This window comes from Festucalex cinctus, chromosome 8 (assembly GCF_051991245.1).
Source record: "Festucalex cinctus isolate MCC-2025b chromosome 8, RoL_Fcin_1.0, whole genome shotgun sequence".
Classification (NCBI taxonomy): Eukaryota; Metazoa; Chordata; class Actinopteri; order Syngnathiformes; family Syngnathidae; genus Festucalex; species Festucalex cinctus.
Genome location: NC_135418.1, coordinates 10,338,228 through 10,361,330, shown reverse-complemented (window position 1 = coordinate 10,361,330; position 23,103 = coordinate 10,338,228). Strand labels below are relative to the sequence as shown.

Below are 23,103 nucleotides of genomic sequence, written 5' to 3'. Positions count from 1 at the left end.
CACCTGCAGAGACCTTGAAGCTGCGCTTTCCAGATGTGATGACACGCGCATATTGACTGTGTTGCAGATTGGAAGATTGTGTTTTGCGTCACTGGCGAACAATGACAAAGTATCATTATATAGTATTAATGCTGTGACGCACACAAATGTTTATTATAGGTTTGTGTATTCACAGTCACATCGTTTGTCAGTTTCTGACTGGTCAGGCTTTGTGCCCTGTAATGCTGCCCTCATGGGTGATTGATGTAATTCCAGGCAGGGTGGGGTGAACAGGCGGAGGGGATAGATAAGAGAGTGCAGGAAGAGGGACAGCATGACATACTGCTCTTACTTCCCTCTACCTCACCCTCATTTAATAAATATCTTAACCTTCTGGTTGCCTGTAGCAACCTCCTAAACCACAAAGCCTGTTTAAGGTAGGGTTGCCTATTCAAAGCAGCCACACAAACAAAAAGCCAATGTCATGTTGTACTTTTTTTTTTTTTTTCTTTTGAGCTGCAGTCAAACAGCCCCGCCCTGAATATGTTTTCCCCATCATGATGCTGCGCTGAATATTTACGTGTTGGACAGGAAATGATTTGAGATGCATCTCCAAGATCAATACTGCTTCTAAACCCAAACCATGCCAATATCTAAATGGATACAGAAGGCCTTCTCCTCCTTCTCATTTGACAACTGATTTGCTCGCGTCTTTTCTTTATGCAGCAAAACTTTTTTTGGGGGGAAGACGTGATATATTCAAATGGATGTCTCCCTTCCAATTCAGTTAGTCATACCAGACTTCTCGTTGCTCCTGCATCTGTCAGCCTATTTTTTCTTCCTTTCACGCTCTATTTCATCTCATCTTTTTTTTTTTTTGCTGCCCTACCCACTTGTTCTCAAATTCTGCTTGTGGGTCTTGCTTGCTTTTATTAGCCCATATATAGTGGGCAACACACGTACGTGTCTTCTTGTGTCCTTGTCGACGTCTTTGGCTAAAATGCCAACATAGCAAGTATGTATCTATGTTCTGTAACAACCTCCATTCACACAGCACAAGTTAGTTTGATTTCATTGCACTGGATGTAGAAGCATAACAACAAATCAATTAATTGGCAACTAATCAATTATCAAATTAGTCGATCATTATTTAGATAATTAATTGAGTCATTTAGAGACCTTGTCCAAATCCTCAGAATTTCAGCCTCTCACCGGTAAATATTCTCAGATTTCTCTAGTCGTGTACGTTGAATCAAAATAAAACATTTTCAACGTTTGTTTTTACGTTGGAAATCAATTATTAACATTTTTCCTATTTTACTGACACGTGACTGAATCTTAATTATTAGACTTGTGCATTTTCTGCACTGTCAATATAAAATAATGCATGTTTTTGTATATAGGAATGGAAAACTTTTTTAAAAAATCCAATTTATCGATTAATCAATTACTAAAATAGGAGATAGTTGCAGCCCTAACTATATGCAAGAAGGCCCTTTGCTTCATGACAGGAGGAGAATTTCTTTGTTTTATTCCATCTCTGTAGGAGAGGTTATGTATATGTTATTGATTATAGCTTCCATCTGCTTGCATGGAGTGATGCTGCCCCCCATGTTGTGTTTTTGCATGTAATTTAGTGAATGAGACCACCCACACAAAATGAAGGCATCTCATTCAGTGGAACAGTGTTGATGTGTCCATCATTTATTTCTCATTCAATTTCAATTTATTGCATCCTTGTCCTTGAAGCCCTGACAACTAACCTTCAGCAGTCAGCACCTTTTGTAGAGGTTGCGACCCATGTCCATCAGCTTGATGCATCTGAATATATATCCAGAAATATGGCAGTGTATACCTGGTCTACCCGGAATGTTTATCTCTATTGACATCCCGGGGGCCTTGAGGCCAGGAGAGCTCAAAGACCTGCCTGCGCTTTCAAGTACATCAGCGCTTGGATGTTTGTTTGTTCGTATAATAATCTTCCTGTGTAACAGTAATTTTAACCAAATGCCCGACTCCTCACCTTATTCACCATTTACATTGAAATGCCTTCAAATCACAAATGCATCTGCCGAACTATTTACTCTGATGCTGTGTGACTAAAGTGGGTCTTCCTCATGCTCAATTCAAAAGAAAACGCTGAATAGAACGAAGCTGGTGTGGTGTGAGCTGTCTGAATTTTAATGCATTCGTCTGCAAAGATGCTCCTCAAAGCAGTTTTTGCTGTGTCATACTCGTGAAAGGGGCTGAGATTTTCAGTCCCCACCTTTTTAAAATGACATTCTTCTTGATGAAAAATCTTTGTCCACCATCGCATTCCGTGTTTTGTTGGTGCAAGGGCGCAGGGGGGGGGGGGGGGGGGGGGGGGGGGTTGCTAGAGACGAGGTGCATGCTTTGCATCCTTAAAAAGAGACTCTTTAAATATGCAAATGCTTTGGTCGAATGGGACTTTTTAAATCATTTATCCTGTTATTCTGAGACTAAAATCACTTTTCTGTTAAAAGTTTTATTATAACTGAAGGGCGATGTTAGTCAATGAGTGAATCAGACCCAATAAAATTGCCGTTGTTTTGATGCTTCGATGTTGTAAGGCAGAGGTTGATAGTTCAGTGCCTCAAATGCAACTCACATGTAAATACCTCTGGTGTTTATAACTCATAAACACTTCACTTATCTTCATTTCCACTTCTCAGCAAACGGGATGTTGAGCGAAATATGCTACCGTTGGCACTCTTGTATATTAAAAAGACTTTCATTTTTGTTGTTTGTGTGGTTCCATGGGATTAATTCAAGAGAAAATAGAACAGTTGTTGGGCACACTTACTGTACATAAATGCAATTTTGTTGTCTTTAAAATCAAGTTCAGTTCCTAACTGCCCCCTTCCCATTTGTTGCTGCAGGAGCATGACATTGAGACTCCTCATGGCGTCCTTCACGTGACAATGAGGGGAGTTCCCAAGGGCAACAGACCCATCATCCTCACCTATCACGACATTGGCCTCAATCGTGAGTCAGCTGAAAATCAAAACACAGATGCTATCAGGCTATTTGAACTAGGGGTGTGAATTGCCTAGTACCTGACGATTCGATTCGTATCACGATTCACAGGTCACGATTCGATTCGATACCGATTAATCCCGATACGAATGGTCACGATTCGATACCGATTAATCCCGATACGAATTTATAAGTCGATTGTTGCGATTTTTTTCCATTCAAATTTAGAAAATACTATCAGTAAATTTGTACATGTACACTGTAAGATTTGTATGAATATATTTATCTAAAACTTGAGGCTTATAACCGTGAGCCACTGTACACAAACAGTTTGCAATCTGTTTCACATTTGAACAGCATTAAAATAAAAATATTAAGGCTTAATGTGCCGTTCATATAACATTCTTCCATGCTCAAGGTGTGAATCCTAAAAAAAAAAAAAAAAAAAAAAAAAAAAAAAAAAAAAAAAAAATCAAAAAAAATAAAAAAAAATAAAAAAAAAAAATCGATTCTGCCGATTATTGAATCGATTCGAGAATCGCGCGATGTAGTATCGCGATATATCGCCGAATCGATTTTTTTTAACACCCCTAATTTGAACCCTTGACTGATTTCAACCTCCACTTTTTCCAGACAAGTCGTGCTTCAACACCCTGTTTAACTACGAGGACATGCAGGAGATCACACAGCACTTTGCAGTGGTCCACGTGGATGCACCTGGCCAACAGGAGGGCGCACCCCCCTTCCCCAGCGGGTACGAGTTGTTTTGCTGTGTTGATAGTGGTAATCACATTTAAGTGCAAATATAGGAACTGTTCCCATTTCTAGTCATTTATGGCGCTTTTCCACCGGGACCGGTTCCAGACTGAAGCGGCATTTTTTTGTCCCCGGATGTTAGCGTCCACATGGGACTCTTTCGGGGCCAAGCGGTTCAGTTGTAGCCGCTTTTTAGAACCCTTTCAGCAGTGGTTCTGCAGCGCCGGACTAGCGGAACCATGTCGTCACCTGTCATCTGATTGGCGGACAGCAACGCAGCAAGCAACACGTGGCACACGCCCATTTCCTTGTTTAATGCGAGAGAGGCAGAGGCACCTGCCGGTCTTCACCAAAGTCATAAAAAATACAGTAATAATAATAATTACAGCAACGCTGAACTATATTTACAATTTAAAAGGTACCTATGGATGGATTTGTAATATTTGTGGTTTATTTAAAAAAAAAAAAAAAAAAAATGTTGGTGCACACTGCCTGCCTGGTCGTGTCTTCCCATTCACTTGAATGGGAGCTCGAGGCGCAGTTGAATGAATGAGGCTGAGCTCTCCATTCAGAAAATCGCTTTGCCCGCAGGTCGTGGAATCAAGATCGCAATATTTATCCCATGGTTGTCCATATGAAATTGTAAGCACGGTTCAATGTTGGCACGACTTGCCGCAGGTGAAATGTTATGGCAGAGCCACGCTGCGAGTGTGCAAGCTTGGACAATTCAAATGAGCCCGCCCCCATTCTGCGGCGCTCCTGTTTTAATGGAAACGCAATGGCGGCCGTGTAGTGTCGTTCCATGAGTTGCGGTGCGGTATGGTAGCATGCCGTGTGGGGCTAATGGAAAAGCGACATTAGATTGCAGGTCAATTTGTGGAGCCCAGAATTTAAAGCAGACCTGGTGCATCAACATTTAGGGTTATGCTGCACATAAATGGAATAAGCTGTAAACAGAATTGAAGCTAGCTAGCCCCAAGTGTAAATATTTGAAGTTAAAAACTGTTCACCATACCTATGATTCAAGTTTGTTTTTTGTTTTTTCATTTTTAAATCTTATTTGTTCTTATTTTTTTAGAAAATAATACTTTTATTTCTTTACTTTGCATTTAAATGTCTGACATTCTTTTGCCTTTAAAAATGGTTTTGTTTGTTTTGTAACTGTGCCTTACCTAGTGTATCAAATTAGGATTTGCACGATTAGGATTTTGGAGTTTAAAAAAGAAAAACGATAACTGATTTCCGATCAAAAGATGGACCAATATATTTAATTAAACAACTTGGTTTTTACTGTTCACTCAATCATTCACCACAAATAGCCAAAATTTGCGTATAATTGAGGCCCATTGAACGCATTATGAAAAATAACAATTAAAAGGACAGCAAAAAATCAACTTTTGGGAGCTTTTAGCCATGTTAAAATGCTAATTCCTCACCAAAAAACATCACAGAAGTAGGTTTGGGCGATATGGCCAAAAAAGAAAATTTTGTCTTTCAAGATGAATGCGATATTAATCTATTTTAAATCTAATAAACCCAACAAACATTTATTTAAAGGTTTCATTTATTAAAAAATAATTCCTGTGGAAAATGTTCAGACAACAATAATGTATACTGATTCCCATAGTTTGTGCTTAAATGCCACAATAAAGTAGATGGTAGCGATTGTAAACGTGTCTTGTAAACCACCCCATCCAGCATTCTGCCACTTGTGCAAAATTACAACTCACAAAAACATTTGGATGTAATGGAACATAAGAGTAACATCTTTTAATAATCCAAAAGACAAAACTCAATTTCACGATTTAGCAAATTTTTAACAATTCGATTTTTAAAATAACAATGTATCGAATTCATTTGATTCATTGCCCAGTCCTACACCGAAGTGGTGTTTTCCTCCATTCGCCCCTCTCTGAGAAATTCTACTAGTAGGTCATTCTGCTCCCCAAGCACCAGCCCGTCCCAACCTGACAAAATGAGCTGTTGTCACTTTTTGACATCATTAGGCATGGACCCACCCCAACCCCGCACCACCTCTGCGGACTGAACGCATGCACACTTTCTCTGAGATTTCCATGGGATAGTGACAAAAGTGGGCGGCACGGTGATCGAGTGGTTAGCACGTCCGCCTCCCAGTTCTGAGGACTCCGGTTCGAGTCCAGGCTCCGGCCTTCCTGGGTGGAGTTTGCATGTTCTCCCCGTGCCCGCGTGGGTCTTCTCCGGGTACTCCGGTCTCCTCCCACATTCCAAAGACATGCATGGCAGGTTAATTGGGCACTCCGAATTGTCCCTAGGTGTGCTTGTAAGTGTGGATGGTTGTTTGTCTCTGTGTGCCCTGCGATTGGTTGGCAACCAGTCCAGGGTGTCCCCAGCCTACTGCCCAGAGCCAGCTGAGATAGGCGCCAGCACCCCCCGCGACCCTTGTGAGGAATAAGCGGCCAAGAAAATGGATGTGACAAAAGTAGCCTTTATCGGTAAACATTCTGTCCAAATGAATTCAAAGCAATCAATTATCCTTCACATTTACAATGCCAAAGTGCAATGACAATTGGCTGTCTTAAAATCCCATAAAGGTTCTAACTGACACCTGTGTAAACCACAAGTAAAACATTTGCACTGCTGAACCTAACTGAACGAATAGTATAGTGGTTAGCGCAATCCCCCTGTAAGCAGCAGGTACCTGGTTCACAACCGCCTCAGGTTTGCATTTTTTTTGCTTTTTTTTTTTTTTTTTTATGATCACTGATTTTGCATAAAATGCTAAATATCTGTCAATACGATCAAGTCAATCAGATCTGTAAAGTCTTTATCAAATGTGCTATATACTAAATGAATTTAAGTAAGTAGTTCATTCATGTGCTAATGGCAGTATGCTATTAGTCTCCAAACTGTGTATATGCATATCTGATTATCTCAACTTGCTCCTGAGGAAGTTGATATGATCAGCTGTGTAATCTTTCCCCAGCTATCGCTATCCAACTATGGATGAGTTGGCTGAAATGCTGCCATCTGTGATGACTCAGCTTAAGTGAGTACCACCGGGTGATGTCTGATGAATAATTGTGTGTGTACATTGAGTAACATGTCTACAGTCTTGCTGTAACTGGCGGCTTCCCTGCAGGGTCAACAGCGTTATCGGCCTTGGCGTGGGAGCAGGAGCGTACGTCCTCAGCCGCTTTGCCGTGAGTCCCTCACCTGCACCACCACATCCATCCACCTTGGCTCTTTGAGGGTTTTTTTTTCCCCCTCAACCTCCACCCACCTCTCGTTATTGCCAGTATAAATGAGGCTCTTCCAGGCCACGCATCTTGTTATGCGGAATAGCCAGCCTCCTATCATTCCCTTTGTTGGTCCCACGCAGTGCAGCAGGTTTCCTCAACAATCTGTCTCGCTGATGAATCACCCTTGGTGCTTTCTGGTTTCTTTTCCCCACCTGAAGCATTAGAGCTCAAATGAGTGTAATCTGTGTTAATAAAAACAGAAAGTGGGGGTGGGGGAGGTGGGGTGGTGGTTGAGCGGGTGTTGGTGAGGTTTTGAAACAACTGGTGTGGGCTTAAAGGAACATTGCAGCTGCTCTTGTCTTGTTAAGAATGAATGAGAAAAAAATTGATTCTGACATTCATTTGCTTTAACTGACTAGGAACAAAGTCTTTTCCCACCGAAGAGTCACAGCATCTGTGGCAGAATGCCGTTTGCTTCCCCCGCACAGTAGGGCGGCACGATATTGGAAAAAACTGACATTGTGATTTTTTGGGGGGGTCTGCGATATATTGCGATATTAAAAATGGAAGAATTTTCACCAGATGACTTGAATAGCTGTTTGGGAAGAATTTGTTTAACTGACCATGACACCATTGTATTCATATAACATCAAATGTGCATTGCATTCGGCCTCCATTGTAATGAATGTTTTTTTTAAATCAAATTTTCGTGTTAGGAATATGACAAATACAACAAAAAACAAGACTGTACTAGCGTACTCAAGTCTCGATGGCATGAGTAATCAATAGAAAAAAGACATTTTGGAGGTGAACTACTCCTTTAATGTTTTATTGCAATTTAATTAATGTCTAATTAATTAATTTCTAATTAAATTATTATCATCATTAGTATTATAATAGATTGAAATTGTCTAAGAACAAGTTACTTTTTAGGTGCTAAGTCTTATCTTAAATGTAATGAGATTTTTATGGATCATACATGAACAATTTTAACTTATTATTATTATTATTATTATTATTACTGTATTATTAACTTACCAGCCTGGTCAGGTCGTTTAAGGCAGCTGCCCTCACCATGTTTGCAGCATTGTATGGCTGATGGCATTTCTTTTTTTTTTCTTTTTTTTTTAAACCCCTCCTTATTTACGGTATTGAATGAATGTCTTTCGCCAAGTAAAAAGTCCGTGATTTGTCAGCGCTGTTTGGATGGTGTTGAGGCAACAACAGGGAGGCACTGTCAGCAGAGGATGTGTTTTGGGATTTTTTGTTCTGTCTTCTTTTTTATAGCCGAAATACTCGCATTTTTTTGCACTGCTTTTGATGGCGTACAATTGCACTGTAGTTATTTTATCAGCAGTGCAACAGTTACCATCAAATCAGAAAGTACTAAATCCCACTTCAATTAGTCTTGACTCGTTATTTTCTCCTCAAACTCTGCAACCATTTTTTTTTAAATGTACAGCCAGACCCGTCACCAGAGCCCAGGCTTAAGTGGGGCACATGAAATGCATGGGCGGGCCCAATTATTATGAATAACATACTGACAGCATTAACTTGCCCAATATATTTGGATACATTTATGTAGCACTGTCGTGCATCTATCCATTGAATGGCGCCCGCTGACAGTTTTATCATAGACCGCATGTACAGTACACACACATAAAGTAGACTGCAGTGGCGTCGTGAGTACGTTGACGCCGCAGCCATATTGGATGAGGCAAAGTGAAGCTATTTGTAAAGATGCCTCCTTCTGTTTCTCCTTGGAGATGTATCATCAAGCCACAACTCATTGGATTAATAAGGAATTATTATTACCTTTGATTATATTATCCCATTCAAAGTCAATCTTACTATTTTTGCCGATGTAATGGCAAATACAATTGCCACATCCAATAGGGCGGATGTGCTGACATATTGCTTCGAACGGGCCACCTGTTTGAACGGTGTCTGCAGCAGAATTAAAAAGAAAAAAGGAAAGCAAAATCCTACCTCATTGTAGATGCCAAAACGATATGTGGGTCCCGTAGTTTTTTTTTTCCAAGTGACTCTTTCGTTGCCGACACGAAAGTAGTTTGTAGTATGTCCCTCCTCACTTGTCTTGTGCGCCAGCGTCCTCAGAAACTTGCAGCTTCACTTGTACAAATGTACATGACTCTTGCATTGAACGCAACATTGACATATTTGTCGCGTATGCGTATAAGTCAGCGTAAGGCATACCAAGCATTATTTTCAGTAAGACTGTGATGGCTGTTGCAGATAACTACAACTATTTCTTCATATTGTGACATCTTGCAAGAATGCCGCCAGAAAACGTTACTTGAAAATGTCACCCTTTTTAGTTGTCTTGTACAAATGGCCACCGTTGGCTGTAGCCGACGCCAAAAAACAGGAACAATTCGGCGAGGGGCGAGCATTAGAAGCAATGAACTGAAGCAGCTAACACAAACGTAACACACCTCCGACACCGCGAGACCTGTGTTGCGTTTACTGACACTCGGATATAAGAGTGCTAAACCGAATGAATGGAAAAATATAATGATAAAAAAGGAGAACCATTTTAGAGATCCATGCCTCAAATGGGCGGGCACAATCATCTTGGTGGGCGGGCACGGACCCCTATGGCCCGCCCATGGTGACGGGTGTGTGTACAGCATTGCAAAGTTGTGCTTTTCTTAGTAAGTGTATTGCCTCAGGTGATTATGTGGATTCTGACTAACATCCTCCTCCTTATTATCTGTCCTTCCCCTTGTAGCTGAACAATCCCACGCTGGTGGAGGGGCTGGTCCTCATCAATATCGACCCATGTGCTGAAGGTTGGATCGACTGGGCAGCTTCAAAAGTCAGTACGACTGCACTACCCTGTGCAGCATTTGAATTATTTACCAGCAATCCTCTCGGAGCTCGCCCGTCTTTGCACGCCATTTTACTGTTGCTTGCTACTTCCTATTTTTATGTCATATGCTCATTATATCTACTGTTTTCTCTGTTTGCGAGAGGTAGATGGTTCTTTATTTTTTCCAAAAGCGTAATGTAGATACTAGATGTTTTTACTGTTCAATTTCAGGCCTGTCATGTTCAGTCATTTGAAATGAATAACGGCTTGATTGCAACATCTTCTCAATAGAATTCAAGGCAGCCTCTTGTCTGTTCATTTAATGTCTTTCTTCTTCTGTCTTCTTCTGCTCAACAGCTGTCTGGATGGACCAGTAACCTGGTTGATATTGTCATGGCTCATCATTTCAGCAGTGTGAGTGAGGCAACATTAATGACTGCATTTACTATAATTCTGCGCTTGATTTTCTTCCTTTTTTTTTTTTCCCCCCTTTATAAGTGGAGTCCGTCAATAAATGGGGTAGAACCTTGACATGGCATTCTTGGAATAGTTCTGATTTAATTAGGCTGAGGTCATTCTATTCAATACTTCACATTTAGTTCTTATCTTCTTTTTTTTTTTTTTTTTGAGGGAGGCTGTGTACATGACCTACTTCACTAAATTTCCCTGGACAGTTTCACTTAATTTTCCTGATAGACATTAACTCATTATTCTCTTTCTATCCTCTTATTACGTGTATGTCAGCTCAACAATTATGCATGCACTCAAACTGGTGCAATCAATGTTCTCTGTTTCATAGGATGAGTTGACAGACAACCAGGAGCTGATCCAGACTTACCGGTTACATATCGCCCAAGACATCAACCAGGATAACTTGGCCCTCTTCTGTGGCTCCTACCAATAGTATGATGCAACATTTTAAGTGTCACAAGTTTTTGTCAGGCAGCTAACCTTCCCTCATTTATGTTCCACAGTCGCCAAGACCTGGAAATCGAACGGCCCATCGTGGGTTTGAATGAGCACACCGTCAACACGCTAACGTAAGCGTTCATGACTAACATTCATGTGATTTTAGCCGGTTAAGATGACATCTTTGTCCTTTTCCAGGTGCCCTGCTTTGCTGGTGGTTGGTGACACATCACCTGCTGTGGACGCTGTGGTAAATTACACACCATCATCTTTGTTACCAGTGTAGTTCTATTAAAAAAAAAAAAAAAAGTTTAGAAATAATTCCAAATTTGCTGTTTCAGGTGGAATGCAATTCCAGGTTAAATCCAACAAAGACCACTCTGCTGAAGGTGAAATATTTTACAATACTTATTTTGTACAGTATCGCTTTAGCCACTGTGCAGCCAGGACTGAAATGAGTACTATTCAGAATGGCCTTCATTGGTACGACTTCATCAGCATTCGACTTTATATGTTTTGACAAAATAACATGCATGCCCTCTGTGTTCGACAGAAGCGACTTCCAACATTTTGAGGTCATAATTGGCATACAAGAAACTAATTTTTGCAGTGACGTATATGGAACATAAGGCAGGCTCAATTACCACTGTATTCATCGTTTTGTACTTGATTCTTTTATATGTATGGCCTAGAAGTGTTTTTCATTCAGGTATTTACTGTAATTACAACTCTTATGCATTTCTTGGTCCTTTGCAAGGCACATAAATTGCCGAGGGAAAACTGAAATCGAAATTATTAGTGAATGCTTAAAATGATCTGTCATTGCTTTGTGTGCGTGCGTGCGTGTGTGTTTTTGGGGTGGGGGGTGGATTTCATGTCTTAAAAATACTAGTGTTATCTGTGCTTGATATCAATATTAGTGACCACTCAAGAGTTTCGGTCTGAAAAAAAGTGGTATTGAACATTTCAATGCATCACAAAAATGTATTTTACATTTTATTGCCCCAATTTCATTTTATTTCACCTCATTCTACTCCTTCCACATTTCCCGACCTCACCTCATTTAGGATATTTTGAGAATTCATTCCCAAAAGCCCACCTTTTCTGACAATTCCGTATTTCTCATGAAAATAATCGCATTGAAATAAAAGGAGACATGATTCAAATTTAGCACTTCCATATTTCACAACTTATTCAACGGGTTAAAACCTTCGGAATGTCAAACCGTTCAGCTCATTCCAAAGTTTTAACAATTTATTTTTAACAACAGCATTCCTAAATTAAGAGAGTGATTTTATATACTTGCCTTGGTTTTTCACATATTTTGATCGATTTAAATCCAACCCTCGAGTCCAGGCTCGGACCTTCCTGGGTGGAGTTTGCATGTTCTCCCCGTGCCCGCGTGGGTCTTCTCCGGGTACTCCGGTCTCCTCCCACATTCCAAAGACATGCACGGCAGGTTAATTGGGTGCTCCGAATTGTCCCTAGGTGTGCTTGTGTGCGTGGATGGTTGTTCGTCTCTGTGTGCCCTGTGATTGGCTGGCAACCAGTCCAGGGTGTCCCCCGCCTACTGCCCAGAGCCAGCTGAGATAGGCGCCAGCACCCCCTGAGACCCTTGTGAGGAATAAGCGGTACAGAAAATGGATGGATGGATGGATAAATCCAACCCTTAAATCCAACTTAAAGTGCCACTTTTTGCATGTCAACAGTTCAATTAATTTAACAGCATTTCAGTTCAAATTTAGTTCTTCAACATTCACTGAAACACAAAACTGAACATTCTACTGAAAATGCTTTCCTATACTGTGTTAATTATTTGCCCCCTATAGTCTATTACTGAATTGTTTGTGACAATTGCATGCAATGAATTATTGTAGCTGACTCAAACTGATCGTGTTTGTCCATTCTCTCAGATGGCCGATTGTGGAGGCTTGCCCCAGGTTGTGCAGGTAGGAGGTTTGCTTTTTCAGACACACCCATGTCATCTCTTCATTTTGCCTTCTAACTTCTCTGTAACGTTATGTACTGACAGCCAGGAAAACTTGCTGAGGCCTTCAAGTACTTTGTTCAGGGAATGGGCTACAGTAAGTATGCATGCCTTTCATTTTGTATGAAACATCTTGCAATGTAAACCGGTTCAAAGTGACGCATATGTGGTCGCAGAGCACTTCCTGTTGACACCACTATAATGTCTTGTGTACCTTATTGTTGTCCTTGTGAACTGTTGCTCAACAGCCCCGATGATGCGTTTTGAACTACAGCCATTTTTTTTTCTGTCAGCTTGGTCACAAATGGCCATGTTTTGCTACCTGCGCACCAACAGACGCTAATGTGGTTTCCGCTTTTCTCTCTGTAGTGTTGAGTAGTACTGCTAACACTCAGTAGGTGAGGTGTCAACTCAAAAGAATGCAGTTCTCTCTGGCTTTTGTCTAGTGTGCTTTCATTTTCTGTCAAAAACTTTCTGGTTGCAGTGCGGCGTTAAGTAGGGATGTGACGATATCCAAACATCACAATACGATATTATCACGATAATTGTGGGGGCGTTGGCGATATTTAAAAACGATCACAATATTGTAAAAAAGAGAGCTCATACTTAAAAAAGCACGATATTGTGCTTTTGTAAATAACAGCAATGCATATAAACCACCTTCCAAGCTCTAATAACAATATTGAGGCACTTGGTAATGCAAGCACACATTGTTCGCTTCACAAGCAAATTAGGTTCCCCTTCATCTGACAATTAGCATAATTTTAAACATAGAAAGCCAAAACATCCCTAATGAAAATTAAATTGCACTAATAAACTAGCCACTAGAGGGTGCTAGTACTGCACAAATGGAAATCAACCTGACTTTTTTTTTTAACAGATGTGTTCCTTTTAAATATTGTGAACATGACTACGACCATATTGTGGCAGTTTTAATATCACGATCTTGCCCTTATCGTGACATCCCTAGTGTTAAGCAGGCCTCCAAGTGTTCATCTATAAAATAAGACAATAAAATGTAGGTGTGATTGTATGCATTCTGAATGCACACTGTCAAGTGAATATTAAGTGTGACACTTAAAACACTCATTTGTTTGCAAACTGTCCCATATACCCCCTGTACACTTTTTTTTATTTACTTGAGATCCTTTCAAATATTTTGCCCCTTTTTCTACTAGATTTGCTGTGCATACAAGACTTCATTTTTCAATTTGCTCCAAAACGCTCTAAACACGTGAAGGCATGCTATTATGTCATATTTGAACTTGTTTTGGGGACGTTGAAGACAAATGTGAACTTCTAATTCTGATTCTGCTCTTATGTTCCAAAATCCCACCAACTGTGAGAGAGAGGCACCCTTTGGTGCTTTGCTTGAAATGTCATTCAGTCGTCCTGTTGAGCAAATGCCACTGTAGGATTAGTTGAGATTACAAAAAGAGAACGGGTGGAAAATAAATCTTAACACCTCAGCATGATTCTGAAAGCTACTTTTCCCTCATTAACACATTGCCCATTGTGGGAAATTCTACAAGGTGGAATGTAGGCTTTGAAGAAAAAAATCAAATTTGCACTTTGTGATTTACTTTTGTGTCCAATACGCTGAGTCACAACTATGCTAAAAGGTAAACTGAGACAAGAAAAGCTTTTCAACCTTTCTTCCTCTTTCTGTCCTTTAATCATCGCTTCCAGTTCCCTATGTCCTTCTCAGTCACCTGAGCAACGAATCAGGTACCAGGGTCTTAAAAAGCTGCCCGACTAGAAAGCTTTGAAGCCATCTGGCCTCACAACACGCCACGGTGGATGAATGGCATGCAGAATACATGCAGAAATCCTGTATATGTCACTATGTATATCATTATTTATACGGGAGGATTTCTGGCATACTTTGATGCACATTTATCCCCGTGTAGAAGACTAGTTTAGATCCTTTAGCATGGATTTATTTATGGTTTTCTTTTTGTTTTTTGCATGAACTGATGGTGTTATTTGATTGCTGAGGTTTTACTTTCTTGTGATACCTCAATATGTTTTCAACAAAAACACGCATACATTTTGTTCTACCCGTTTTCAATTTACGTTCTTCATATTGGTTTCAAGTGTTTGCATGTTTGCCACATCACTTTGTTAGCGCTATTACATCAGACAATGCAAGCGAGTGGTGGCAATGTTCACAAATGTCTTTTATTTTCCTTCTTCTCGCCCAGTGCCGTCAGCAGGAATGACTCGCCTGGCTCGCTCACGCACCGCCTCCTCTTCCAGCACCACCTCCATGGAGAGCAGTCGCAGCCGCCACAACTTGAATAGCCTGCATGAGAACAACGCCTCGGCGGCGATGGACCGCCAGGCCGGACCCCAGACCATGGAGGTGTCCTGCTAAACAAACCCACCCATGTGCGCGCTCCCTTTGTAACTTATGTGCCCTCTCTCCTGCGCTTTCTCGCCCTCAATTCAACACCCGAATTGTTCCGTAAGGAACTGTGTGATTTAGAAGAGGATCTAATAGCTATATCAACAGAAACCTATTGTTAAACTATATCATTATAAAAGAAACACATTCCTTAACCATTACTACCACTATATTCAGATGTCTTATATATTCACGTGATCCACTCACCTTGTATTTATTGTTTTTCATGTTTGTTCCTACAGTAGGTCCAACCATCAACGTTGTTAATATGTTTTATTTTGTCATTGAATGCTACAATACTTACTCGGTTTTAATCCATTTCTTTAGTTTGAGGTCTAAAGATCCCACCATGACTTGTGAGTCACTCTGTATTTGTGCGTTTTTAATTAAACTGAAGACTGCAATATGATGCAACAAGTGTAGAAACAGACAAATCGTTAGCCAAATAGCATAATCGCCTACGTCATTATTGAACACTTTGGGGAAACAAGAAAGCCAACAAATTCAACAAGCGCATTGTTATTTTATTTTTTTTATTCCTATTAAAAAATGACTTGGGCTTTTCTGCCATTCGACTAACGAAACGTAGCTGCAGAAGGAAGGTGGCTGTATGTGCTTAAAGTAAACGGAGCATCAACACGCCAGGTAAAAACAGCTTGAAGTACGATTTAGCATTGAAGAAAATGTGTTCTACTGTCGCTTTAACCTTGTTTACACTTTTCCCCTATTTTATTTCTTCATGGTGTTGATTTTAATATAGTAACCTGTGTCATGTGACCCAGGGGTTCCGCTCACTTATCTGCTGACTCTTTTACTTACTACTCAATAAAGAGGTAAAATAAGTTATTTCATGTTTTTGATTATTTATTGTGTCTGCTTCTGCTCCTGTTAGTGGAAAAAATGGTGACTGAGGTGATTTTGTCTTCAAGCCACAATTATTTCCGCATCATGTTCACTTCTTTTTTTTTGTCACAGATGAAGACTTCTATATTTAGCACTGTGGTTTAGCTTTTCTGAGAAAGATGATAAACTTGACTCTGGTGTCATGTTCACACTCTTATAAGTAAAAGTGCTTGTTAGAACCTTTTTTGGTTCCCCAGCTTGTCCTCATAGGAGAACCTTTTTTGGGTTCCTGTTAGAACCATTTATGAAGGTTCCACCTGGAACTCTACCAAAGGGTTCTACCAAGAACATAGCGGGTTAAATCCGTGTAAATCCAAGTTGGTCTCATTTTGGACACACCAGCAATGCAGTACAGGGACAAACATGATTGGCATAGCTCAGGTGATACAGTTTTTGTCTCCCAACCTGAAGGTCATGAGTTTGTTCCTCAATGCTGGACTAACTTTTTTTTTTTTTTTTTTTTTTTTTTAAACTGGTCAAATTTACTCAATATTCTCGTTGTAGAATGTTCTTAGAATTTCTGAGTGAATCCTGAAACATGGCTAAACATTTGAAAATTTGATGGTAAGCATCTTCTAATACCCATGTTTTCAACAAGCCTTGAAGAACCCCTTCTTCCAAAATGAGTTCTCTGTATTGAAACGGTTCTTACAGGAACCCTTAGTCTCAAAATAACCCTTGAAGATGAATTAATTTATTTATTTATTTTCCAAAAAAGGGTTCCCCGGAAGCCCATAGTTCTGTATAGAACCTCTGTCCTTCATGAAGAAGCCTTTTGGAACCCTTACTTCTAACCATGCAGATTACGTAGATATCACAAGCCGATGCCCCGTTTTAGCAGAGCAAACGAAGATTTCATATATTTTTTCCGACTGTCCTTTAGCGGATCTCTCGTCAACCCGCAAAACCTTTTTTTATGTATGCCGTTTTTGCACTGTCAAGTTGAACTTGTTACAGAAAGACTGACACGAAGCTCCTCGTGTCAGGATGTGAAGGGCAAGTGCTGCTGAAGACAGAAACAGACATGCATGCATGCATGCTAAAAAGAGCAATATGCAGGAAACATATCTCCACTAACAAAACCACCCCCGCCCACCTGTTTGCAGCTGCAAGAACATCAGCCTTCCTGGTTGCACAGCATTCGTTTTGATTGTTCTGCAGGTCTGAGAGCGAAATCCTGAGCGTTTATATTTCAGTGTGTGTATGTTGGAAGCAGATGAGCACATTTTCATCGAGATACCTCTGCTTACAGGATTTGTATAAGCTCTACTAAAAAAAAAAAAAAGAAAGAGGTGGACTTATTACACATTTTTATTTAAGGGTGGTAAGTATTTTTTTTTCCTCTAATATTTGTGATTATTACAACTATGTCGTTCATGCATCATGGTACAGTTTAACTATTGCATTATGTCAAACATATCTGAAAGGATTTGAATGCATCTTGCGTATCTATAACAGTAGCACTTTCAAACCAGCAGGTCAAAGAACATGGGGATCTGCCCCTCCAGATGCAGTTCTACTTCTAACCTGACAGTCTTAGAAAATCCACCAGAACCTCTTCCATCAGGTAGGCTTTTATCGACCTGTCACAAGACATTCTTGCTTTATATATATACTGAAATGTCACAATTTAATGCTGAATTTGTACAGTCTCCGAGGACACCTTGATTGTATCCCTCTACGACTTTCCATCATTTGGTAGCACAGAGTTGGTCATAAGCGTCGGGGAGAGACTTAGCATCATATCAGAGTATGTTTTTTTTTTTTATCTCTCATCATTGGAATATCACCCCAATTTCACATTGTTGGCTGAAACTGCTCACAATGACATTTCTTCTCTTTAGCGATGGTAACGTTCTGATGGTAAGGTCCACTACCACAAGTAGGGAGATGTACATTCCCACCAACTACACGGCCAAAGTGACGCATAGGTAAGTTATGTAATTGTTGTCATTGTGATAAAAGTTAAAACAACATTTTAAAGGGGAAGACAGCCCCCCAATTTTTTATTTTTTATTTGCTATAATAATGTGTTCTCTGCAGCCCCGTATTCTGGTTAAAATTGTGTTGGTGGAATATGAGTTGAGCAGCAAAATCCAGCCGTTTTTATTCATCTCAGGCAGTGTCTCAGATAACAACCAATCACAGCTCAGCTTCAGAAAACATGTGAGCTGTGATTGGTCGTTGGCTGCCCTGAGCTCTGAGCAACATTGATGTTGACAGCAAGTGACAAAATGGCCGCCCTTCTGAGATGGATTTAAAAAAAAAAAAAAGGCTGGATTTTGCTTCATAACTCATAATCCACAAATATAATATCAATCAGAATGTCATGTTTAGTGAAGTCACATATACCGTTATATTGTCAAGAAATGTTTAAGGTTGACTTTTACTTTAAGGGTTCTCACAATCACATAAGTTTAAAAAGATGGATACTTGACTTCTTAACCCTCATACAAGTGTAAAATGATAGTTGACTGCAGCCTGACCTTCACCCTATGAATGTTGTGTTTGGGAGGCGATTCCCTTCACATTCGGCCAAAATAGGTGTACAATCATGTCTCTCTCTATCCATGCAGGTGGCTGTTCACAGGTATTAGCAGGCACAAAGCAGAAGAGCTCCTTATGCAACCACAAAACCGCATTGGAGGCTTCTTAATACGAGAGTCGGAGACAAACGCAGGTTTGAGAATTATGTTTCATGTTTGAAATGAGTGGAGCGTTTCTGTCTGTTTTATAACTCAGCTGTTTTTGTGCTCTTCATCGCTTTAGATTGCTTTTCACTGTCCATCCGGTACCGAGTCAATCTTTTGTACTCGGATTCTGTAAAACACTACCTCATCTCTCAACTCCAAAATGGCCGAGTGTACATAACTCCAACACGATCCTTCTCATCTCTAAAACATCTGGTGGAATACTATTCAGGTTTGTAGGCTTCATGGGATTTTCAAATTATTAAATGTGTTTGATCAATTTCCTAAAGGTAGATGTCCAGTGTTTTCATTTTCTTTTGCAAAGATTTGGACTCCTCTCAGATCCTTGCTTTGCCCGTTCTGAATAAATATTATGATGACTTGCTTCATGTAATTTTCCTTTAAACAGGCATATCTGGAAAAGCAATATCAAAGGTGTCTGAGATTTATATTAATGCTCTGGACAGGATGCAAAACAAAACCCCCCCAAAAATGTGTTTTTTTAAACGTAATTTTACACAAATTTCTTAATAAAAGTACCACCCATGATTTTACAGAGTTTGCAGATGGACTTTGCTGTCATCTGGATGAGCCTTGCTTCATTCAGGGTTTAGATGTCTCCAGAGAGAACAGGCTTGCCATCCCCACAGCCAACAGGGACCCCACTAACAACTGGAAGGATATCAGCAGGTGTGTGAAAGTCCACTAATACGTCTACGAAGGACACCAAACATCAAACTGTCAAACTGTGATTAACTCTATTACCATAAAGCACCATTCCAACTGTTTTTCAGATCCATGATTCTAAAGAAAAGGAGAACCGGGTCCAGTAGCTCAATGGTGAGTGAAGGTCTGAGGGAGGCCATCAGTTCTTACCTCCAAATGACAGAAGGCAACGACCACGGCTGGGACACTTGAGCTCAAAATTTCAATCGGGCTTCAGTGATGATATTCTTCCGAAAATCCTGGACATGATTGGAAACACCTTTTATTTTACTATTGATGAAAAGTCCTGTTCTTAACTTATTATTTAGCCTACTGCTATTTGAATGTATAATGTGTGATTGTTAAATGTTTCTGAATGGCAATTCATCTACAAATATCAATGTAACTGATCTAATAAAGCCAATCATTGAAGAGGGACTCGCGGAAAAGCCTTCCCATCTGACAGCTGTTTCTGTCTTTCACTGCTTTTTAACCCATTATCTTTATCAGAAATCATACTGCGTGATATGATGGCAACAAACAACAGTCAAACAATTGTTACTTCGCTGCAATTAAGTTACAGAGTTAACACTTCTTGTTTGGAGTCTGGTTTCACCTCTGGAATTCACAGTAGTCTGTACACACTGGACTTCGTAGTATTAGCCACAAAGTCAACAAATCTATTTGTAAAATTATTTGATGATGGCCAAGTACAATCAGACACGGCGCTCCGCATACGCTTACCACGCACTGCGCGTAGGGCACCAACTGCCGAAGGGGGCACCAAAAAACAAATCAAGCCCGTAAAAATAATCATATTAGAAATTATAATATCAGTGTCTAATATTTAAAATAAAAGCTTTTAAAGCATGTTAATAAATACAAAAAATAACGTAGCATTATTTACTCGACGAGCGGTATCGCTGGTCTACGTTGGTGCCCCCCCTCCCCTAGTAGTTTGTTCCTATTTGGGAAAGGGGGAGGGTAGCGGGGTGCACTTTTGCTCCAACGGAGCAAACTACTAGGGAAAGGGGGAGGGGGGCGGGGTGCACTTTATGCTTCAATCACAAATTTGGCAGAAGTTTATTCTTGGATATCTGGACATGTCATCAAAAAGGCATCAAGAATTAGGGGCGGAAAAGAGGAAAAGAAAAAACAATGAGATGATGCTCGCGCGTCACTTGCAGGTATGACAATTTGTTTATTTTGTAGCAGCTACGTTTACATGACCACAGTTAGCAAAAAAACAAAACAAAAAAACACTCCAAACCGCCGCAGTGGAATGGTTGTGACCAGCACGTTCATTATACGGCATGTTAAATGGAATGTGACGAGACAATATTGTTTCATATGGAACGGCCAAGAGCGGCATGTACTGGTGAAAGTGTAATTTGAAAATAATAATAATAATCATCTTAAGGCTAAGTAGATTTCCTCATTTCATATTCATAGTTTTAACATTATGTCCAGAATTTTTACATAGTGCCCTATCAATCCTTCTCTAAAAAGGTAGATTATTAAAATTTTCATGTACCTGTGTTTTAAATATAGGCCTGCACGATACCATAATCCTAATCAATTTAGAAAATGTTGGTTGGTTCAAAACCATATTTCATTGTAGAATTCCCAAATATTGTCTTGTATTTCTGAATACAGGATCAATGCTTCAATATGTTCAAGGAGCATTTCATACCCTAACATAAATGCGGAAATTGCACAAAAGCTGTCATATGATGACCTGATAGCCGATTTTGCAGCCCAGAAATGGAGACATGTGCCTCTGTAGGGCCTCTACTAACTTGCTTGCACTTTGTTTATTTCCAGATGTTTATTTGTTAATAGTAGTGGCATTGAGTTTTATTTTAATTCATTTAGCTTTATTTATTTGAGTATTTGGTGTCATTGTTAGTTTTAGAAAGACTTATTATTTATCACTTATTTTTGTGAACATTTTTAAAACTTCAATATTGACATTTACAAGTAGGGTTGGGTATCGATTCAGATTTCCAGAATCGATTTAATTCGATTCACAAGGGCCCGATTCAATTCATGATTCACAACGATTTTCGATTCAGTTGAGGAATTCATGCAGCACATATTTTAGACAGTCAAAAGTACCAATGCTGCCACAAAACATTTATGCTTAGGGCACCAAAATAGCTAGCGCCGGCCCTGAGTACAATGAAAAGTCCATGCTCAGTCTAAATTCGTTGAGATATTTTTATTTATTTATTTTAATCACACACACAGTTTCCCAGGCAGAGGAGCGAACCCACGCCAACCAGCACCCAAGGCAAGTTACGGTTCCACTCCTCCACCTGGAGCCCGAAATTCGTTGAGATCTGGCTTTGCATTTAAAACGACTGCTACGTTGCCAAGCAGCAAATGAAGGAGACATCGCCACCTATTGCGCCACTTTGACACATCCTGTTGATGTGCAACTACAGGCAGTGTCTATTTATGATGTCATAGATGATAGTACTGTAGTAGTAGAGGTAATCACGGTGATAGAAGTAGCAATAATAACTATGAGGCACAATAGGAAAACAACCAACCAACAACCTATTTATATCTATTAACAATTTGAGTATCAAGTCCAGTGTTGCCAAGTAGCCAGAGGATATTGTTAAATACAGGTCTCTTTGTTGCTGAAAGTTGCTAAATGAAGCTTCCGTGATGATGTTTAATAATTAGGTAAAACAACATATAGTATCGCATCTTGTGTTGAGTGAAGCCAGTATGATTTTACGTGAAAATTATCACAAAAACTGGCTACTTTTTTAGTACAATTTTACAATGTCCAATTTTGGTACATATTTTAGCAAGAAACAAAGTAGTAGGCACACATGATCTTCTTTAGCGGGGCACCATAACATGATGCGGCAAGCCAGATCTGGCCACGGGGCATTGGGTTTGACACCTGTGATTTAACAGGAAAATGGGGGTTTGAGTCACTTTTCAAATGATGCTGAAAGTTTCCAAACATATTTTAAAAGTGGATACATTTGTTGCTGGGTCCTTGTTGCAAGTGTAGAAGTTGAAGTTTGAAGTTTGAAGTTTATTGAACATATGCACATATACACGTATAATTATATAAACACAAAGTTAAAAGTAAAAAAATAAAATAAAATAAAAGAAACATCCAATAAATATCTATGTATATGTTCAAGGGAGTAGGAAGAAGTTGAAAACTTATCCAGTCCTACCCCTTATTCTTCATATCCTATCACTTATTTATAATAAATTACATTTTTAATAAAAGAAAATATAATGCTACTCGTATAAAAAAATAAATTAAAAATAAAAATAAAAATACACTAGTAACACACATATATACAAATTTCATTACACTCATATTAATACATCAAAGAAAAATAAGTAAATGAATAAATCATTTCTACAATCTTCTTAACTCATATCTGATTTAAATAATAATATTGAATTTTACTTTTAAACATTCTTTTAAATTCAACAAGTGAATTACATCTTTTCAGTTCGGTTCCCAAGTTATTCCACAAATTAACTCCTTTAACGGAGACACACCTTTGCTTAATATTTGTTCTTGTTTTGGGTTTTTTGTATACACTTGTACCCCTTATCTCATAAGGACAGTTTCTAATTTCAAACAACTTTTGAGTACTGTGGCAGAGTAGATTATTGTATACTTTATACATTATTTGTGCTATTTTAAACTCAACCAAGTCATAAAATTTCAT

At 39.5% G+C, this 23,103-nt stretch overlaps 2 protein-coding genes across 7 annotated transcripts in view; both read left to right on the top strand.

Annotated features, from left to right (window-relative positions):
- ndrg3a (ndrg family member 3a) overlaps positions 1-15,935 on the top strand; it is a 40,316-nt gene extending 24,381 nt beyond the window's left edge. For 3 of the 4 annotated variants that reach the window (XM_077530831.1, XM_077530832.1, XM_077530834.1), the window contains 14 exons: positions 2,880-2,985; positions 3,610-3,730; positions 6,698-6,760; positions 6,854-6,914; positions 9,706-9,792; positions 10,144-10,200; positions 10,586-10,689; positions 10,761-10,826; positions 10,894-10,945; positions 11,037-11,084; positions 12,609-12,644; positions 12,728-12,779; positions 14,372-14,410; positions 14,887-15,935. In XM_077530831.1, the coding sequence (XP_077386957.1) occupies positions 2,880-2,985; positions 3,610-3,730; positions 6,698-6,760; positions 6,854-6,914; positions 9,706-9,792; positions 10,144-10,200; positions 10,586-10,689; positions 10,761-10,826; positions 10,894-10,945; positions 11,037-11,084; positions 12,609-12,644; positions 12,728-12,779; positions 14,372-14,410; positions 14,887-15,059 (1,065 nt within the window). In that variant the 3' untranslated portion in view covers positions 15,060-15,935. The remainder of the gene's footprint in view (positions 1-2,879; positions 2,986-3,609; positions 3,731-6,697; positions 6,761-6,853; positions 6,915-9,705; positions 9,793-10,143; positions 10,201-10,585; positions 10,690-10,760; positions 10,827-10,893; positions 10,946-11,036; positions 11,085-12,608; positions 12,645-12,727; positions 12,780-14,371; positions 14,411-14,886) is intronic. The other variant, XM_077530833.1, reaches the window with a different exon arrangement.
- Positions 15,936-15,962: 27 nt separating this feature from the next.
- Positions 15,963-19,850, top strand: sla2a (Src like adaptor 2a). Of its 3 annotated transcripts, none has more exons than XM_077530828.1 (8): positions 15,963-17,316; positions 17,471-17,559; positions 17,643-17,742; positions 17,837-17,923; positions 18,569-18,672; positions 18,762-18,914; positions 19,240-19,372; positions 19,477-19,850. In XM_077530828.1, the coding sequence occupies exons 2-8, from the start codon at positions 17,481-17,483 to the stop codon at positions 19,598-19,600; spliced, it is 780 nt and encodes a 259-aa protein (XP_077386954.1). In that variant the 5' UTR covers positions 15,963-17,316; positions 17,471-17,480; the 3' UTR covers positions 19,601-19,850. The 3 variants fall into 3 exon arrangements, with proteins under 3 accessions (XP_077386954.1, XP_077386952.1, XP_077386953.1); XM_077530826.1 differs by having other exon boundaries at positions 17,468-17,559; XM_077530827.1 differs by having other exon boundaries at positions 15,963-17,559.
- Positions 19,851-23,103: the final 3,253 nt, after the last annotated feature.

Coding starts and splice junctions, on each gene's coding strand:
- sla2a (XM_077530828.1), top strand. CDS start 17,481: ATGGGGATCTGCCCCTCCAGATGCAGTTCTACTTCTAACCTGACAGTC. Junction 17,924..18,568: donor ACGGCCAAAGTGACGCATAG/GTAAGTTATGTA, acceptor CTATCCATGCAG/GTGGCTGTTCACAGGTATTA. Junction 19,373..19,476: donor AACTGGAAGGATATCAGCAG/GTGTGTGAAAGT, acceptor ACTGTTTTTCAG/ATCCATGATTCTAAAGAAAA.